Source organism: Naegleria fowleri (genome assembly GCF_008403515.1).
Source record: "Naegleria fowleri strain ATCC 30894 chromosome Unknown tig9, whole genome shotgun sequence".
Lineage (NCBI taxonomy): Eukaryota > Heterolobosea > Eutetramitea > Acrasida > Naegleriidae > Naegleria > Naegleria fowleri.
In genome coordinates, this window is record NW_025407941.1 from 537,281 (window position 1) to 556,737 (window position 19,457).

Genomic DNA, 19,457 nt, shown 5'->3' on the forward strand with positions numbered 1-19,457 from the left:
TGTGTTCACGCTCCAGATTATTACATCATTCCATATTGTTGCATCATTTGGAAGTACAATTGTTGAATGTCATTAGGTGTCATGGTACTCAAAATGTGTGGAGGTATGTCAATGCCCATTTGACGCATACTTTGGATCATCTTTTTAACTTTTTCTTCTTGTTCCATCTTGATTCGTTGTTTCACAGCAGTTTCTAAGAGAGAGAATGTATCGGCTTGAGATGTATAGCTTGGTTGAGTGAATAATTGAGTGAATACTCTTGCTGGATCTCTAATTTGAGCATTCTCTGCCTCTGCCAATCTGAACAAATATTCACATTGTTCTTTCAATTCTAATAATTGACTTGCAATATTATCTCTCATTGCCATTGGTTTAGTTGCAAAATGTTGAGCGAGTGCGGACATGTATTCCAAGACTGCAATCTTTTGAGGTAATTTCGTTTGATTATTCAAAGTTTTAAGAATGGATCTCAAACCAGTGGCTAAACAATCTTCATGTTGTTCAAAATTAACTTTTGCAATATTGGCAAGTGTAATCACTGCATTCTTACTGATATTATCAACATGAGAAGTTAATAAAGGTAATAGTGAAGAAACAACACTTTCTTGTTCTGCCAAAACCATTGCACCTGATTGTGAATGAGAAATGTGTGATAAAATACTTGTAACACCTCTCAAAATTTCAGTATTTTCTTGTCCATTCAACATGGATGCTAATCTATATAAATCTTCAGGTTCAACAGATTTTAACAAAATAGCACCACCTTCGGAACCTCTTGGTACATCATCTTCCAATTCCTTCTTAAATACTTCAAATGTTGTTCCTGACTTTAAAGCACGCAAAGCAGGTAAAACCACTTTTTCATTGTCGGACAAACAACATTGGAATAGAGTTGGTAAGCCTTTGAGGGACATGTTGAAATGACGTCTTCTTTCAATTGAAGCAGGACCACAAATTAATTCACGAATGATAATCAAAGCACATTGATTTGTTTTGTCCGTATTGGTATCAAAGAATGTTGTAAGTAACTTTAAACACTTTCTGAGAGTATTATGTTCATAAAGAATATCCTTCTTTTCTTCCGCTGGGTCTTTTTTCTCTACTTGTTCCTTGTTATGAATATAATCGAATATAAAGAGAATACCTTGTTCTCTAGTCTCGGGATTTGAATCATTCAAATTTTGAAGAGCCTTATATAATTCAACTCGATTATATTTGGTGATGAGAAATTCTTCAATGGCAAAATAACTCAAGAGGGCAAGGCCTCCACCGACAAGGCAAAGAGGACCATAGCTAATGTCTTTTAATAAATGGCTCATCGTTTAGAAGAATTTAAAGAAGAATTTGATGATGAAAGTTTAAGAGGGATACAAGCCTTGCCGAGAATGAGAGAAGACGAAAAACAAGGCTTTAGCGTTGAATTTTTTTTCAAAAGGTGCAGCAAACATTTTGCTTGAAGGCAAGTTGATTGGATTTACAAATTTGGACTCTCTCCATTCACCCTCTCTCTCTCTCTCTTTGCATCTGCTCCAACACAACAAACAAACCAAAAGGATATTAATATTATGATATCAACAGGCCTAAACAATGGTAGTGATGTTGCTGATGCTGTTCATCACCACCATGGTCCTCGTTATGTCCTGTCTACCAAGACCAAACAAGTGTTGGAGTGGAAAGAGGGTGATGGAATGAAAACGAACCGTCGTGTGATGATCAACAACAACAACAACAACAATAACAACACTTTATCCATTCCTACCATCATCCACAATGAATTGGTTCGGAATGAACCTTCTCCTCATCTTCCTTTCAATCGACTCTTTCCCATGATGTGTCAACATTGCCATCATCGTCCACCCCTATTCATGATGATGGTAATGCAACCAAAGGACAATGAGGTTTCAGTTCAATCACAACAAGAACCACAACAACTCTACTGTTGCAATTATGTTATTGGACTTGATGAACCTTTTATTCGAATTGATCGTTCAATGACTCCAGTCTCCAAAGAGGAACATGAAATTCAATTATCCATACCACGCATGACAAGAACGAAGACGACGATGAAGGATCTAGAAATTCCTCCCCATTACAATCCTCATGTCTTGGCTGTGAATACGACACGAATTGAATCCGGTCATTCTCTACTCGTCGTCGTATCAGCTAATGATCATTCTCTCAAAACAGTTCATAATACTACTACAAGTACGACTACTACTTCTTTGGATTATGTAGAATGTGCTGGTGAACTTCGATTAAGACCAATAGTCCATCATCATCACCACCAATGTGTGAATATTCCTCTTCTTGAATGTATCGTTCATTCTCTTCCTTCTGACAACAACAACACAAAGTGTATCGTATGTGAATTATTATTATCATTACTATACGATGAACAACAACAACAACCTCAACAACAACATTGTTGGAAACAATCACATTTTGAACCTCCTCAACAACCACAACAACCTCAACCACAACCACAACAACAACCACAACCACAACCACAACCACAACAACAACCTCAACAACAACATGTGAAAACAATCATGTTTTTTGAAATTGTTTCCATCAATCTTCAGACTTCCTTCTTTGCATTTCCAGACATTCAAGTATTAGAAAATTGGAATCGATTTGGAATGGATGGATTTTCATTGTATCGATGCAATGCATGGGAAATGAAGGGAAGAAGGGAAAGATGTTTGAAAGATCAGAAAGAAGAACATGATGATGATGATGAACAACAATTAGAACAATAGAGATGAACAATAAGAATATCATGAACAATAGAGAATTAAACCATGATGGATTTGTTTGAAAATACAAGACTACTACTACTCGATCATCTTGTTTGAAAATACAATACATTCATGTTTCGATCTATTTGTTGCTACCATTATTATTACTACTACTAGTGCTACTACTACTAGTGCTACTACTACTAGTGCTACTTGTATACTCGAACATCTTTGTTTGAAAATAAGATTGCTGTTATTGTTGTGAATCTACTCATCTATTTCATTGAGGTGGTCCTTCAACAAATTGATGATTTCTCCAATTTCCAACCATTCGATGAATGACTGAGAGTATTTGATGTTTGTAATCACTACTGGATGCACTTTCAATCTGAATGGGAATGAATTTATCACTATTGAGAACACATGGTTTGAATAGACCATCCACACCTGATCGCATGGCATAGATACCCTCTCCACATTGAGCACTGAATCGACAATTATTGCAGTAATCCGTCTAATGAATGAATTCATCATGATCATCATCATCGTATTGATTCAAACATTTATGAATCATCATAATCATCGTAATCATCATCATCATGATCATCATCGTATTGATTCAAACATTTATGAACAATAAATTCTATCATTAATATATATATATAACAACAACAACAACAACTCTACTTACTCTCAATCTTCCACGTCCAATGTTCTTAATTTCAACACGATGTTCTGAATGTGGAGATGTTTTGTAAATTTTCACACGACCACCAAATCCTTCACGTGTACCACAAATTTCCACTCCATTCGATTCCAATAAATCTTCTAACCATTGAGGATTGGACCATCCAGAAGAAGTAATAGCATCAGTAGTAGTAGTAGTAGTAGTAGTAGTCGATGATTCTTCTTGAAATACGAGTGCTTTTCCAGAATCTTTCTCACCACCATAACCACCACCATATTGATTCACATCTAAATTAGAACGAATTAAGGAAATGACTTTCAAATCAATCTTATTAGGAAGTGCAAACTTGAGTACATTTTCAAATTCATCTCTATTGTATTCTCCTAAACTGTAATTAATTTGAACTCTATAACCATGTTCTTTCAAACGAATCATATTTCTCATGACTTGAGAAGCACCACCACCAATACCTGGTAATGATTATTAAATGGATGTGAGTGATCAGAGTAGTAAATTATATTATTATTAAATGGATGTGAGTGATCAATGTTGTCATAGTTGCAATAATTGTAATATTCAAATTCATCCAAAAATGGAAGGATATTAAATTGATTCATAATAATGTGTCATAATAAGATTTAATCATCATCTTCACCACCATCACCACACTCACCTAAATACTTTTTAAAATCATTCTCACGTGTGGTATGAAGAGAGGCATAGATGGCATCAATTTGTTCAATCTTTTCACTCTCTTTCAACAATCGATCTGCCAACAAGACATTTGAATTCAATACCACACGAGTATTCTTTTTATCAATACTTTTAAGAACACTCACAATGTCTTTACGTGCCAATGGTTCACCACCTAATTTGGATCAAAATCATTGTGAACATTCACATTTTGAAAGGAACCATCGATGTGGTGATGTTGGTGATGAGGATTGTTGTGTGTGAATATGTGCATCACCATATAAGGGTAGTAGTAGTCGTAGTAGTATCAATCAATCAATGTGTGTGTGTGTGTGTGTTCATATAATTATTGTCAAACATTTCATCTTGTCATGGCATTCACTTACCTGTAATATTCAATTGAGTTCCACCCAATTCACAGAAATCATTACACAATCGGATAATCTCTTGAATAGGAAATGGTTCAGGTCCTTGTTTTTTGAGAGGAATTGGATCTCCAGGTGATCGAGGATTCTTCATTCCTTCATTGTGGCAAAAGAAACAATTCATATTGCACGTATTTGTGATGGCAACACGGAATTTGGCATTTAATTGATTGTAAAGATGGAAAGAATTCAACCATTCGGAAGGATAGAGACCTTCAAAGGGATGATGAGAGGGTGTAATGATTTTTGTGGAATAGTTCTTGTGTGTGGAGGTATCAATACTACTGATACTACTAGTGCTACGACTACGACTACTACTTCTACTGATACTACTACTACTACTACTACTACTACTACGACTCATTGGATTCAATATTTGAGAGAATGTGGAGAGTGGAGAAGAGTAACCGACGAAATGACTGCCACAACGATCCAAGACATGGTCAAAGAGTGGACAAGATGACAAGGTTGACAACCCTGGCTTTGGATGAATGAACTTTTTCATATTTTTTAGTGTGTTGTTGAAAAAGAGATGAACTCGTTCATGGAGAGGAACAAAGGTTCAAAACGATTCATTATTCCCTCCTTGACCCACTCCAGACCCTTGTTTGCATCATCTTTGTAAGGAGGAACTTGGAACAAAGATTCAATCATCTACAGTTCCAAGAACGTGTGAGTTACACGGAAAGAGAGAGTCCAATGGACAACACTCGACGCGGATTCTCGTTGAGGTCAAGTGCATAATGTTAAGGCTCATCATTTTGATCAAATCGCAAAGCCAAATTAGAAGGACATCCTCAAAAAACACACCAAAAATAAATTTCCTTCTCTTCAACAACAACAGCAAACGAGTCGCTACGACTCTCAAGCACTCTTTCACCCACCAGCAAGACTTATCATCATCGCGGTTACGGAATTATTACAAACAAGTGAATTACACCATCATCATTCTATCCTTCCTCCTGATACTTGTCTAACTACATCAACAACAACAAGAACTCTTTGTACATTACTTTTTCAATTAATTGTATATAATATTTAATTTTGAAAGAACAACAACAACCGCAACAACATTAGAGAGCACTTGTCATAGAATTAGCCTCTTCTCTCTACTACCACTTGTAAATATTACTCCTCTCTTGTAACAACAACACACATATCTGATAGTATTAATATCATATAATATTAAAGAACATCACTTTTGTACAAATTCACTTTCATCCCGATACATCCATAATTTCAACAACAACAACTAACATTCAACCACTCACTAAATATATTATTAACAACTAGAAAAATCATTTCAACTCTACTACTGACACTTCAACATGACTTCACCAGGAAAGTTTATTGGTTCTCCAACAAAGAGAAGAGAAATGGATGTCATGAAACTGTAAGTGTACGACTAGGATGAGGTTTTGAAAAGCCTTATCATCATTGACCACTTCACTTTTGATATCATCATAAATATGAATCGAATCCAATATCAATATCACCATCACTCTCTCTATACTAGCATGATGAGTGATTATAAGGTTCAAATGGAAGGAGATAGTACTAATGAATTCTATGTAAAATTCTATGGACCAAAAGAAACGAATTATGAAGGTAGGTGTTAAATTTAAACACAACAACACATGACATGTTCACATACTCATACACACACTTACACAATAACAATACAACAACCCATCTCTAATCCATATATATAGGTGGTGTATGGAAAATTAGAGTATTAATTCCAGAGAATTATCCTTTCAAATCCCCATCCATTGGTTTTGCTAATACCATCTTTCATCCAAATGTAGACGAAGCGAGTGGAACTGTGTGTCTTGATGTCATTAATCAGACTTGGTCTCCAATGTTTGATCTCATTAACATTTTTGATGTATTTCTACCTCAATTATTGACCTATCCGAATCCATCAGATCCATTGAACTCTGAAGCTGCAGGATTAATGATTCGAGAACCTGAGAGATTTAAAAAGAAAGTAAGAGATTACATTGAAAGATATGCCAAGGAAGAACATGTGAAATTTAAGGATGAACAAGATGAAGAACAAGAAGACGATGCATCACTTTCAAGTGCGTCTGATCATGGCGATGAAGATGATTTGGCAGAATTTGAATTGTAATTAGAAGAAGAAGGTGAGAAAAGTACAATCAATAAATGCACCTGTGTTGCTGCTCACCTTGTTGTTCACTGACCACTCACAGACTGACATGATATCGACAATGAAATATCATGGAATTTATTTCCATTGATGGATAGTAATTGTGGTGATGAAATTGTTGTTGTGTGTCATTGAATGGTGTGTGAAAATTGGATTTTACAAATGATTGAAATATTATAATTATAAAAATGTCCATGTGGTTGTTGTTGTTACATTATAAAAGTGTGTGAAAGAGCAAGGAGTCATCGTTTGCTAATTATTTGTTCATGCTCTCACTTGAATATTTACAACAATTGACACTTCTTCTTTTGGTTACGAGCATTAGCAGTGGGTGGAGCATCCTTCAATCTTTGTTTCATTGCAATATCAATAGCCATATTAAAAGCCTCTGTTAAATTCTCCATTGTCTTTGCACTACATTCAATGTAACCACAAGCTTTGATTTTATCTTTCATTTCTTGTCCTTGTTCCGTAGTGACTGGAGAAATCTTCTTTTCCTTTAATTTCTTGACATATTCTTCATCTTTCTTTAAATCCAATTTAGTACCAACCAATACAATGGGAGTGTCTGGATTGTAATGTTTTAATTCTTCAGCCCATTTGGAATGACAATTCTCAAGTGAGTTTGGATTTTCTAAGGAAAAGCAAACAAGAAAGACATCGGTGCTGTTGTGATTGAATGTGAGTGAGTGAGTGAATTTGAATGTAATGATGATAATGATGGTGGTGATGGTGGTGATGGTGGTGATTGAATGTGATTGAATGTGATTGAATGTGGGTATGGTAGTGATGATAATGATGGTGATAAATAATGGTAGTGATGATAATGATGGTGGTGATGATGTTTTTTGGTAGAGAAGATCAATAATTACAACAACAACAACAACAACACATATAATCTTAGAATACATACTCTGGGTATGAGAGAGGTCTCAATCGACTATGATGCAATGATGATAAATACACGCACACAATACACACAATACACACAATACACACAATACACACGAAAGATTAACATTATATCATCATGATAATAATAAATGATCACCGTGAGTCATGAGTTGTGAAATGTGATTAGTAAATGATGTGATGTGAAATAGAATTATACTCGCTCGCTCGCTCTGAGAGATACATGCTATACTACCTACTCGTAACTATTTCATCACAGAGTTCATAGTTCACATCCACACCACAATCATGAGCATCACAGTTCATCATCATCATTGTGCAGTTAACAACAATAACAATTGAATAGTATACTCTCATGAACACACACACACACACTCTCTCTCTACTTACTCTTCTTGACCTGCAGTATCATATAAAGCAATACTAACAATACCATCTCCATAGGGAATGTTCTTGTTGTAGTTATCAAAGACGGTTGGGACATAGTCTATGAAGATGATGATGCAATGATGATGATGATAAGAGGAATGTTTGAACGAGAATGAACAACACACAAGAGAGAGAGAGAATGTGCACACACACACACACACACATATCCATTATTGATGACCAATGAATGATATGGTCAATGAATATCATCAACATCATGACGAACACAGTGCGTTGTTGTTGAGAAATGAGAGAGAACATTCCCATTTGACAAAACATATGAGTGTGAATGATGATGATGATTCAATTGTTATTGTGATAATAGAACAAATAATAACATTGAAATTTTCAATTATGTTAATAACATAAAATAATAATAATAATAATAATATAACATTGAAACTATTATTAATGGTGTTCACTCTTTCATAAACCTACCCTCTGGGAAACATCCTGATGAATAGGCAATTAAAAGTGCAGTCTTACCGACAGCACCATCGCCTACCACTACACATTTAATCGATTCCATTCTATATGATGTTTTAGAAAATAGGTGCAAAGATCAGAAACGTTGTTCTTTCGAGAGGATGACTTGTTCTTAGATTGAATTTTTTTTAAAGAGCAACAGCCATCAATCACTTGTCAATGAAGGTTACGACAATAGAGAACAAGGAACAAGATGGCAATCGATTTGACGATTGAGTTCTTTTGAAAGACACTGAGAGACAATTCGACAAAGAACAAATTGGTTTTAACTGATGACATCCAATGAAAGCCTTTCAATGAGAACAATAAATTTGGATCTTTGCACGTTGGATCAAACAAGTTCAACAAAATCATGAAACAATAAAAAAAATTTGAAAAAAAAATTGGTGTGGATTGTTTCATCATCATCAAACCTATATATCCTTTGAATTGTTGATATTTGAACGCGGAATTGTGAGCACCATCCTCCTCATCATCGTCGAGTCCTATTCTCATGATTTAAAATTTTATAAAAACAACACATCATCAATCCTATAAAAACCTCTGAAAAACAACACTAACCACTCGAAACATCATCATCAATCCTATAAAAACCACCATCAACTCTTAAAAACTATAAAACATCAACAACTCTTAAAAACATTCAATCTTATAAAAACCCATCATAAACATGATCCGTAAAAACGCTCGTCTCCGTAGAGAATTTCTCTATAAAAAATCCCTCCAAAAAGAAGAACGTGAAAGGCTTGATCGTAAAATTCGTATTCGTGAAGCCTTAGAGAAGGGCATTCCAATCAGTGAAGAAGATATCCGAAAAGAAGCAGAAGAAAATGAATTCGGAGTTAAAGAATATCTCAATATATTATCCAACAAGAAGGATGAGAATGATCCCAAAGCTCAACTATCAAACATGATTGATAATGAATATGCCAATGCTGGTGCTCAAGATCCTAAAATACTTATTACTACTGCTTTGGATCCTTCCGATAGATTGAAACGATTTATGAAAGAATTACGATTTCTATTTCCAAACTGTCAGAGAATGAATCGTGGTAGACAACAAAATCAAGAAATTGTTGATGTGGCCATTCAAAATGGATTTACAGATTTGATTATGGTACATGAAAATAAGGGAGAACCTGATACATTAATTGTCTCTCATTTACCTCACGGACCAACAGCATACTTTACCATGTTCAATGTTGTGATGAGACATGAAGTATTAAATCTGAAAGAAGAAAAGATGCCACAACAATATCCACATTTAATATTTCATAATTTTAAAACGAAATTGGGTGAAAGAGTGGCCACCATTTTGAAAAATATATTTCCTGTGCCAAAACAAGAATCCAATCGTATTGTAACGTTCGCAAACGATAACGACTTTATTTCATTTAGACATCATGTCTATATGAAGAATTCACCTGGTGTTGTACCACCCATTCAATTGAAAGAAGTTGGACCTAGATTTGAGTTACAATTGTTCCAAATTCGATTGGGTACTCTTGCAGACAAGGAAGCAGAATTGGAATGGGTATTACGACCATACATGAATACAGCATCCAAGCGTCAAGCATTAGGAGCTAGTCGAAGTGAGCTCACTCAAGAAGAAAGTAACAAGTTAACAGCAATAAAATAAGAGTCAAATGCATTTCGTGCTTCTCAACTATTGCCAATTATATATGTGATATATAATTATTACCTTTATGATTGCAGCTCATTCAACTATTGCCAATTATAAAGGTGATATCACTCACTCTTTATACTATAACAATTACCTTTATGATTGCAACCAATAAGACAGGGTGAGACAGGGCAATCTATACACATGTCAGTAGGATTTATTCATTGTTTGTTTTTGCAAATCCAATTCTCTGAGTTGTGTGCTGCTTAATTTGAGATCATTCATCGCCGGCATCGATCCATATGTTTTTGGTAACAATAATGGAATACACACAATATCGTAGGGTTTGAACTTCTTTTCATTCACACGAAGCTCATTGCCCTTTTTTGCTCCATTGAGTGTCTCTTCACTCACAACCAGTACTTGTAATTCTGGATCTGTTGCGATTGGTCCCCATGGCTCGTACAATTCAAAGATCTATGAAATTTCAAAGTAAATTCCTCTAGTCTTGGACACTCAATGAGTCGAAAACTTACATTTACAAATTTGGGATTCAATTTGGGATTAATTTCTTTCATGCATTTCAGTACTCTATCTCGTCTCACTTCAAAAGATTGAATCAACTCTTTATACTTTTTGTTTTTCAATAAATTTTCAACTGAAACACCAATTTCAATTTCTCTTCTTTTTTCACAATTAGGATCATCATTCTTAAACAATAGCAATGTTTGAGTTAATAGAATTTTGTGACCTAAATGTAAGCGATCAAAGGTTCCTCCCACACAAACGACATGATACTTGGAATATTGTTCTACAGTTCCCATCGATTTTGAGTCCTGATCCACTTGTGGATTAAATAGATAGGAATATTTGTTATCATCATCTTGTTCTTCCAAGTTTGGATTTGAAATTTCAATGTTATCAAAAATAGAATTAAAATTATTTCTATAAATGGTGCAAGGAAAAGACGAGAGGTTTGTGTTGTCATCATTTTTGATCCAATAGCAATCAAATTGTTGTGATGAATTGTTAAGAGAAGAACAAATATTGTGATCGACATGTTCCACTAAATCCTGTTCATTGTCAAAAATTGGCATCATGACATTAAAATTATATTTGTAATAATCTTGAACTCGGGATAATATTTCCGAATAATATTCTTTATAAAGATGAATCTAGATTTAAATGTTAAAGGACATGTATATCATTTGACAAATAGGTAAATCATTCATCACATTTGATAAAATGGTATCATGATAAATGATCATGAAATGGTATATCAAAACATGATCCTCGTCATCATCACAAGTGTTTAATAACATACACTCTTGAATAATTGAGATTGTTCATTCTTTTGTATAACAATATGAAATTCTAACGCTTGATATTGCGATTTTCTTTCATTGAATAATTTCAAAGCAGATGCTAGAAGAGAAATGTTTTTATGGACTTGATGAATATCTCCAGGAGAGGGAGTGAGTACAATAAAACATCCAAGAAAAGATGAAGAAGAGAAGGACATTTTTTTCAATCACAATCAACAATGAACGAACGAGAAAGGGTTCCGTGTCACATGAATGTACTCTCTCTTGACTTTAATACACTACTGCATGAAATGAGTGAATATTATTATACTCATTCAGCCTTTAAGAAACTCTTTTCTTTCATCTTTTTATAATAACACACTCCAATAATTGTTACCAAAATAGATATCACTAGAATAGATCCAAATGGAACAACAATTCCAATAATAAGATTTGTATAGTCCACATATTCTGGTACTTTTCGATCTTCAAAATCAATAAATATTTTGATAAAGCTCATGACTTGCAATCCATCAACTTCATTTGGTAAATATCCTACTTCACCATACAATCTCTGACCAGCAAAGAATTCAGAAGGCAATGTTGAAGGTTGAAATAATGGGAAATAAATCGTTTCATTTCCAACATAATATTCACCTCGATCGAGTTTCTTGTTCACCATTCCTCTCGAATCACTCAATCGATTGAAATTATAGAATTTGATGGTAAAGTTTTTAGAAATTGGAGTGTAGAGAGCAAATGATGGATTCTTATCAGTATCATTACCAATAACACTACTACTCTTGAAAAAGTATTTAAAACTATTTCTAATTTCACCAATAGTTGTATTTTGATTGGTACTGATAATAGTCACATTCATAGAATCTGTCAAATTTGAATTGGTGGTTAAAAAGTCAGGTTTTTCTGTAAATTGACATTTCATTCGGAATGAAAAGGCTAGCAGATCAGTACTGTTGACAATCAAACATGGAAAATCTCCATCCAAGGATATCCCTCCATATTGAATCGTAGATTTTGTACAGTTCAAAATGGGTGTGAGCATGGTAGCAGAACATTGAAATTTTCGTGTACTCTTACAATCACTTCCAACCTTATCTAATGGACAAATACATGCATAGACAGCAGTAGTGTTGGTATAGCAAGTGATATTGTTGGTATTATTGGAAGTAATATTTTCATAGACTTGTTTAGATACTACTGTGCCATTACAGACATAGGTGATCGAGTCATAACCCACATAGACAGATCTCTTATCACAGTTATTGGCAGGAGCTGAAGAATTGGAGAGTTGAATTTTACGAGATGAAATTTCGGAATGAACTTGTTCCAAGATGGTATGAATTGTTTCATCGGAAGCACCTGCATGGCGTAAATCATTTCTTAGTTTCTCTGTAAAATGTTGTTGAAGTGAAGGTGGTGATGGTGGTGATTGTAATGATGATGATTCCATCGTATCAAGAGAATAATCCTCTAATGGAGTTTGTTGCAACGATCGCTCATTCCATCTCTCACTGTTCATCTTTCCATATAAAAATAAATCCAACATGTTCTGAACGGATATTGGAATGGATGGATTATATTTATATGTTCCTGGATTTTCTAAATCTTCTTCATGAATATTATAATTTTCTAATAATTGATAAATGAGAGGTTTCTTGAAATTTTGTAAAGAATCACCAAATAATGAAAAAACATTGATCCAAGAGTTGAGTGTATTTTCAGAGGGTAGTAGTAAATTTGAGTACTCTCCATTTGATGATTGACTCTTTGGATATTTAGCAATTAAATATCTGATATGTTCTTCTCTTTGAATTTGAGCGATTCGTTCTTTCATTTCTTCCATTTGTTTCAGTGATGAAGAAAAAGTTTGAGGAAATGGCAATAACTTGTTATTTGTACTATATACATGATTATTGTCTGTTGTGGTTGTGGTGGATGCATCAAACCCGAATGTCATTCCAATAGGCAATGTAGTTGTCATCAAAATCATGACAAGTAGCAACATCATTGTGATGGAAAATATGGAATCAAGAGAGAACCGATACCGAAGCGAGGATCGTTGAGTGTGCGTTATTTTCACCATGGTGATGACCTCGTTTTTAATTCTGAATCTACCATCACAACAACAACAACAATGGGAAGAAAACGGCGAAAGAGCGAATCGCGATTTCATTTTTTCTTCTGAAGCGCACTTAACTTTCACTCCGCTTTTCATTGCGTTGTGATCGATCAACTAAAACTGTGTCACAACCAAGGTGGAAACTTCTAACCTCAGGACTCTTGGGAATTTGTTGATCACAAAAGATGCACACTGGTCTTCAAAATCACAATTTGGTCATTAATTCTATTTATTTAATAATTTAAATTTGACATGAGTGCCAAAAGATATATAAATCATCTTGTGATTACTTGGAGGATGATGCATCAAAACCCAATTGTTTCATTCTTACTGCAGCCTCAAACAAATAGTGATAAACTTCTGCATGAGTCTTTGCTTCCACCCAATCTTTACCCCAAATATAAACACCATGTCTCTTAACCAACACTGCAAAAGTATTTGGATACTTTTCAAGAGCTTCCTTCAATGAATCAGCCAATTCATTTTCATAGGCTGTGTTTTCAATGATTGGTACAACCAATTCATCGTAGAATCCACATCCACGAATTCCTTTAATCATTTCCAAATGAGTAACTTTAAATTCTTTATCATAAATCAATGTAGCTAACATGCAAGAGAGAGCATGAGAGTGAATCACAGCACCAGCACCTCTCATATCATAACACAATTGGAAGAGTGGTTGGCAAGCAGAAATTTTGAAATTATATCCATGGTCGTTTGGAGAATAAACGGTTTTCAAATGTTGGCATGATTGAATGTCTTTGACTTGAACATTAGGATCTTCTTCCATCACAAAGATTTGGTCTTCTTTGATTCTTTCTTTATGAATTCCGGAAGGAGCAATATAAATCTTTCCATCCTTCTTGATGGAAATACCACCACCAGTACCGGAGACCCATCCTTGAGTGTAGTATAATTTCATCAATTCAACAATGACTTGTTGTGGGGTGTGTTTCTTTTCATCGAGTTGGGTGTAGTCAAAATTTACAATCGAGCAACCGCTGTTGGTGGATGTAGAGCACTCGGAGGAAGGTATGGATGACATTTTTTTTCAAGCAATTTTTGCACGAATGTGTTGTTGAGCCTGGTTTGCATTGAACTACAACATAAACGTATACATATGGCTCTCTGACACATTTTACTTCATCACCATCTCCAATGGTCATCTTTCGAATGCTAATCTAATGGATAGTAAGAATGTTTGCACAATCTGAATTAATTCCTTTATTGCTCATCATAAGGATGGAACAATTTGCAAATTGTTCTCTCGACTGTGAGAATACTAGTATTCAAATCAATTTTTTAGCCTTCTTAAAGACATAATTAACAGTGCCGAATGGTGTGTGAATGAGAGAACTGTTGAGACACTTAGATGTGTTTGATAATTCTCGATCTCGAGTGATAACACAAATTTTTGGAGGATTGTTTTGTGTTGAGAATTTGTTGCATAAATATTCTAAAGTGGAGAGAATTGCCAAATCAGCAGATTGAGGTTGTAAATTGGATTGTGACATTTGCAAATTGCCTATCGAATCAAATGAACCCAAAATTGTATGTTGATACTGCTTTCTTAATTCTCTGTATTGCTCCTTGACCTTTGTTTCTTCTTTGGATGAACTTGAATCATCATTATCCATAATGAAATTATAGCAATCAAATACATTTTTAGAGTTATCTTTTTTCATTCCCTTTTCATAAATGTATCCATTATAAAAGCACCATAAATACATATGTGAAATGTCCTCATTAGTAATTCCAACATTTTTTAACTTTTGAAAATCCAAACTCAATTCATCTGTTGCCCAACTATCAAAATCCACTAAAAGGATAACCTTCACACGAGTAGGATCAAACCGTTTTTCAAATCTCTCAAATTCACATGCATGGCATCTACATGGCATAACCTTTTCCAAGTTAAAATTCATCCATTTCGAAAATTGGCCCCATCCAGCCATCTTGTTTTTAATATGATCAATCTTTTTCTTTTCTTTTTTGCCTCTATTCGCATTGTGGCCAAAAGGATTGCTCATTGTATAATTTTCTTTAGGTTTTGATTCAGGTAACTTGGAAGTTATGAGATTCTTCTTACATTGTGAAGAAAAGAAATATCCAACAGGATTTTCGTTTTCAAATTCAGAAATGTTTTTTGAAAGTTGGTTCCTGTAAAAATTCGATACTTGAATAAATTTCGGAACCGTAGATGATGTTTCTGCTTCATAGTGTTCATGATGATTTAATTCATCCTGGACTGTTTCTTCATCATTATCATCACTATTATTTGAATTTCTAGAAAGATTATTATTCAGTGGTAAATTATTTAAATGTAATTTCCATCTAGCCTTGATTGAGTTAATGAGTAATTTCATCTTTGAATTCTTTTTAATCTTTTCATCAAAGGGAGTGGCTTCAAACTTTGTATTTTCCTTTTTGTTCCTCTCGGAACGATCAGCTTGTACTTGACTTGGAGAGGTCAAATCCAATTCATAGAGAAGAGAGGCATCATGTTTGACCTGAGGAAGGTGGGACTGATGTTTGGTCTTCATTTTTTGATGTGTTTTTCTTATTAATTAATTATTATTATTTGATGGATGAATACCTTTTGTTATAGCCAATTTTTTTTCCAATTCGAAAAAATAATAAAAATTGAAAAAAATTGAATCGTAGTTTTTGGTTGAGTTGTGGTTGCATCCACAGATTAATTACTCGGAGCATTCCATCACACCACCATTCAAAGCTTGAACATCAAGCCAAATTACCACCAAATAGCCTTTCTTTGAACGCAGTTGCTATTTTTCATAATAATATCAGTCGGTCAATTACTCAATTGGTAGTATTATTGATCAAGAATTCTTTCCATCAAGACTACTTATCATTAACCTCCAACAAGATGATCACCCGAAAGCGAAAGAAATCCATCCCAATTGAAAAATCTGAAAATCATGCACTCCCTCCTCTCAAATCAGAAGACTCTATCATTGCCATTGAAGATTTATATGCAACATCATCATCAAACGTTTGTTCATCATCATTGTGCACTGAGCAAAGGAATGGAGAAATTACAAAAAAGGAACAACAACCACATGATGATTCAGAATTTATGAAAAAATTCAAAATGGAATATTATTTAATTAAAGAATACAGAACGGCAAATTTAACGGCACCGGTGGATACAATGGGATGTGCTTCGCTTTCAGATAAAGATGCTGATGAAAAAGTTCAAAGGTTTCAAATATTGGTATCACTCATGCTAAGTTCACAAACAAAGGATGAAATTACAGCAAAAGCAATCAAAAAATTGAAAGAAAACAATGCACTCTCTGTTTCTCAAATGGATGAATTATCAGAAGAAGAAATTCAAAATTTAATTTATCCAGTTGGATTTTACAAAAGAAAGGCAACTTATTTAAAGAAAGTTTGTAAAATTTTAAAAGAAAAATATGACAGTGATATTCCAAATGATGTGAAGGGTTTGCAAAGTTTACCAGGAGTTGGTCCTAAAATGGCATATTTGTGTATGAGTACTGCTTGGAAACAAGGTATGTTTGTGTGATTCAACATTTGATAGTTAAGAAATCAATGTTGCAGTCGAGGGCATTGGTGTGGACACTCATGTTCATAGAATTTCCAATAGATTAGGTTGGGTGCATACAGATACTCCAGAACAAACAAGGAAAGAATTAGAATCATTTGTTCCTAGAGAAGAATGGGATGTCATTAATCACATGTTGGTTGGATTTGGTCAAACAATTTGTAAGTATAGATGACAATTAATTATTATTTTTATTATATGTAATAATCGAATGAACAGGCAAACCAATAGGACCTAAATGTCTTGATTGTGTCGTCAACAAAACATGTCAATTCTATCAAAACAATAAGGATAAAAAATCACCCAAAAAGAAAGTGAAAAAAGAGGAGGAAATCGACTCAAGTAGTTCTCAAGACGACCAAGAATGATCATCATGATTTGTAAATTTATCGAATTGACTATGACACTAGTTTATTTTCTCTTTTTCAATGAGATTGTCATTGCGTGTTGTGGTGACAATCATTTTCAACCACGCATAATGCAAACCCAGAGAACAGTAAAAGGATATAATCATCAAGGGAAGAAAAGGAAGTCTGTTTTGAAAAATCAACTTGTGAATGCAAGATTGATAAATTTCAATAACAATTAAACCAAACAAATATGATGCTTCACTGAGTGTGAACAATGATTTTGAATCCAAAGAATTGCTTCTAGTCGCAATCCAAATGTACCTTAATAATTGAACAAATGCAATCAATAGGAACCATCTCACAAGTAATTCTCTTGGTTGGAACAATAAAGGGAAAAGGGAGTATGTTCCAATGATGGATGTGAAAGCAAATATTTTGAAATGTTTTTCAAAATTGTGAGAAGAACTTGTTACGAGTACTGCCAAAGGAATCAAGACACTCAGAATGGCCTTTTCATGTACATGCCAACCAAACATAAAGAATGCAAAAACGGAATTCGTAATGGCAAGTAACATGGTCTGAACGTAATTTCTTCGTTCTTGATTGCGCCATGCTCCAACAATATAATATGCACAAAGCTGAAACCATTATATATAATTCATTAAAAAGAAAGTGACGGGTCAAGTGCATTATAATATAGTACGTACTGTAAATGAGAATAAAAGACAAAGTATAATGGTCACTTTAGGATGAATTGTTGGAAGAATAAGGTGAGTGCCTTGATTCAATCCTACGAGACCACCCGTTAGAGAAGCAGTTTGTCCTTCATCAATCTTTACCATTCTCAATACTTTTCCAAGTAATACGGATATCATCTTATCTGCTGTGTTGTAGAGCGCCCAAAAATTAGGAGCCCAATAGGCATGTGTTAAACCTCTCTCGAATGGAAATAGTCTTGAGAGAATTTGATTCAATTCCATCTTCATGGCCATCCATCGATGCATGGTTGTTGAGGCATTCCAAGAGGCACTCAATAAAAAGGGTCCAAAGCTCATTACAAAAATTCCAATCACACTCAAGCCTAATCGAATGATTCTGCTAAGGAAACCAAATATGATGGATCCATCATGATTTGCCAAACAAAAGTGGAAAAGAAGGAATAGGAAATACGCTGGAGCCATATATAAATTTAAATGTTTCATATTCAATAGTATTGAGTAAAGAATTCCAGATAGAATATATCTTGCATTCCGTAAGGCTATCAATGAAAATATAAATATTCCGAATAATATTCCATTGTACTGAAAATGAATATTATCAACAATGACTAGTCCTGGACAACCATACAACAAAATTAATTGAAAATATTTGTTCAGAAATTCATTCTTATTGTCTTTCACCCAGCAAACACAAGCAATGAAGTAAATGAAATCACTCATAAAGATGACAGTTAATCTTTGAAAAATAATCAATGGAAGAGTTTGTACATGGACACCTCTTTCTACATGACACCATATTGGTTCATTTTCAGGGAGCATTGTAGAATTGACATAAGCATCACGAGGATGGTTCGTGCTGTTACGCTCTAAATTGGCCCAAAATCGAATTACATCCAATGAAACTCAACAATTTTTCAAAGAATGCAAAAAAAGGAGGATAGTCGAGTGTTGCATTCTCCGAGCTTGTATCATGATACCATTGGCTGATCGGAAGAGAGTTTGTAATGGCCAACCAATTCCGATGAACTTCAAAATCTGTGCTAAAGCTGAAATGTGAATGGCGGTTAAAATGATCATTCAATCGATTCATTGCAATCAATGTTTTGAAGCGATATCAGGGCCACGTACGTACTAACTAGGAATGAGTAATATCTTGGTGATGGCCATCACAATAAAGATGATGATGA

General features: G+C 34.3%; 13 protein-coding genes across 13 annotated transcripts; 4 read left to right on the top strand and 9 right to left on the bottom strand.

The window, feature by feature from the left end:
• Window positions 1-20: 20 nt before the first annotated feature.
• Window positions 21-1,319, bottom strand: FDP41_011443 (uncharacterized protein; the record flags this gene model as incomplete). The annotated part of the gene is made up of 1 exon (XM_044701852.1): window positions 21-1,319. One exon carries the CDS (start codon window positions 1,317-1,319, stop codon window positions 21-23), a length of 1,299 nt encoding a protein of 432 aa, XP_044567226.1.
• A 246-nt stretch (window positions 1,320-1,565) lies between these two features.
• FDP41_011444 (uncharacterized protein) lies at window positions 1,566-2,759 on the top strand (the record flags this gene model as incomplete). The annotated part of the gene is made up of 1 exon (XM_044701853.1): window positions 1,566-2,759. One exon carries the CDS (start codon window positions 1,566-1,568, stop codon window positions 2,757-2,759), a length of 1,194 nt encoding a protein of 397 aa, XP_044567227.1.
• A 259-nt stretch (window positions 2,760-3,018) lies between these two features.
• FDP41_011445 (uncharacterized protein) lies at window positions 3,019-5,049 on the bottom strand (the record flags this gene model as incomplete). The annotated part of the gene is made up of 4 exons (XM_044701854.1): window positions 3,019-3,252; window positions 3,430-3,896; window positions 4,100-4,294; window positions 4,506-5,049. 4 exons carry the CDS (start codon window positions 5,047-5,049, stop codon window positions 3,019-3,021), a joined length of 1,440 nt encoding a protein of 479 aa, XP_044567228.1.
• An 823-nt stretch (window positions 5,050-5,872) lies between these two features.
• FDP41_011446 (uncharacterized protein) lies at window positions 5,873-6,678 on the top strand (the record flags this gene model as incomplete). The annotated part of the gene is made up of 3 exons (XM_044701855.1): window positions 5,873-5,937; window positions 6,061-6,152; window positions 6,257-6,678. 3 exons carry the CDS (start codon window positions 5,873-5,875, stop codon window positions 6,676-6,678), a joined length of 579 nt encoding a protein of 192 aa, XP_044567229.1.
• Window positions 6,679-7,001: 323 nt separating this feature from the next.
• Window positions 7,002-8,587, bottom strand: FDP41_011447 (uncharacterized protein; the record flags this gene model as incomplete). The annotated part of the gene is made up of 5 exons (XM_044701856.1): window positions 7,002-7,383; window positions 7,631-7,657; window positions 7,869-7,874; window positions 8,020-8,116; window positions 8,497-8,587. The coding sequence occupies 5 exons, from the start codon at window positions 8,585-8,587 to the stop codon at window positions 7,002-7,004; spliced, it is 603 nt and encodes a 200-aa protein (XP_044567230.1).
• Window positions 8,588-9,214: 627 nt separating this feature from the next.
• On the top strand, window positions 9,215-10,183 carry FDP41_011448 (uncharacterized protein; the record flags this gene model as incomplete). Its single annotated transcript, XM_044701857.1, has 1 exon — window positions 9,215-10,183. The coding sequence occupies one exon, from the start codon at window positions 9,215-9,217 to the stop codon at window positions 10,181-10,183; it is 969 nt and encodes a 322-aa protein (XP_044567231.1).
• A 192-nt stretch (window positions 10,184-10,375) lies between these two features.
• On the bottom strand, window positions 10,376-11,690 carry FDP41_011449 (uncharacterized protein; the record flags this gene model as incomplete). The annotated part of the gene is made up of 3 exons (XM_044701858.1): window positions 10,376-10,645; window positions 10,705-11,343; window positions 11,493-11,690. The coding sequence occupies 3 exons, from the start codon at window positions 11,688-11,690 to the stop codon at window positions 10,376-10,378; spliced, it is 1,107 nt and encodes a 368-aa protein (XP_044567232.1).
• Window positions 11,691-11,803: 113 nt separating this feature from the next.
• Window positions 11,804-13,501, bottom strand: FDP41_011450 (uncharacterized protein; the record flags this gene model as incomplete). Its single annotated transcript, XM_044701860.1, has 1 exon — window positions 11,804-13,501. The coding sequence occupies one exon, from the start codon at window positions 13,499-13,501 to the stop codon at window positions 11,804-11,806; it is 1,698 nt and encodes a 565-aa protein (XP_044567233.1).
• Window positions 13,502-13,898: 397 nt separating this feature from the next.
• FDP41_011451 (uncharacterized protein) lies at window positions 13,899-14,657 on the bottom strand (the record flags this gene model as incomplete). The annotated part of the gene is made up of 1 exon (XM_044701861.1): window positions 13,899-14,657. The coding sequence occupies one exon, from the start codon at window positions 14,655-14,657 to the stop codon at window positions 13,899-13,901; it is 759 nt and encodes a 252-aa protein (XP_044567234.1).
• A 244-nt stretch (window positions 14,658-14,901) lies between these two features.
• FDP41_011452 (uncharacterized protein) lies at window positions 14,902-16,155 on the bottom strand (the record flags this gene model as incomplete). The annotated part of the gene is made up of 1 exon (XM_044701862.1): window positions 14,902-16,155. One exon carries the CDS (start codon window positions 16,153-16,155, stop codon window positions 14,902-14,904), a length of 1,254 nt encoding a protein of 417 aa, XP_044567235.1.
• A 344-nt stretch (window positions 16,156-16,499) lies between these two features.
• Window positions 16,500-17,569, top strand: FDP41_011453 (uncharacterized protein; the record flags this gene model as incomplete). The annotated part of the gene is made up of 3 exons (XM_044701863.1): window positions 16,500-17,148; window positions 17,198-17,362; window positions 17,421-17,569. The coding sequence occupies 3 exons, from the start codon at window positions 16,500-16,502 to the stop codon at window positions 17,567-17,569; spliced, it is 963 nt and encodes a 320-aa protein (XP_044567236.1).
• Window positions 17,570-17,607: 38 nt separating this feature from the next.
• On the bottom strand, window positions 17,608-19,089 carry FDP41_011454 (uncharacterized protein; the record flags this gene model as incomplete). Its single annotated transcript, XM_044701864.1, has 2 exons — window positions 17,608-18,189; window positions 18,259-19,089. 2 exons carry the CDS (start codon window positions 19,087-19,089, stop codon window positions 17,608-17,610), a joined length of 1,413 nt encoding a protein of 470 aa, XP_044567237.1.
• A 40-nt stretch (window positions 19,090-19,129) lies between these two features.
• Window positions 19,130-19,437, bottom strand: FDP41_011455 (uncharacterized protein; the record flags this gene model as incomplete). The annotated part of the gene is made up of 2 exons (XM_044701865.1): window positions 19,130-19,316; window positions 19,403-19,437. 2 exons carry the CDS (start codon window positions 19,435-19,437, stop codon window positions 19,130-19,132), a joined length of 222 nt encoding a protein of 73 aa, XP_044567238.1.
• Window positions 19,438-19,457: the final 20 nt, after the last annotated feature.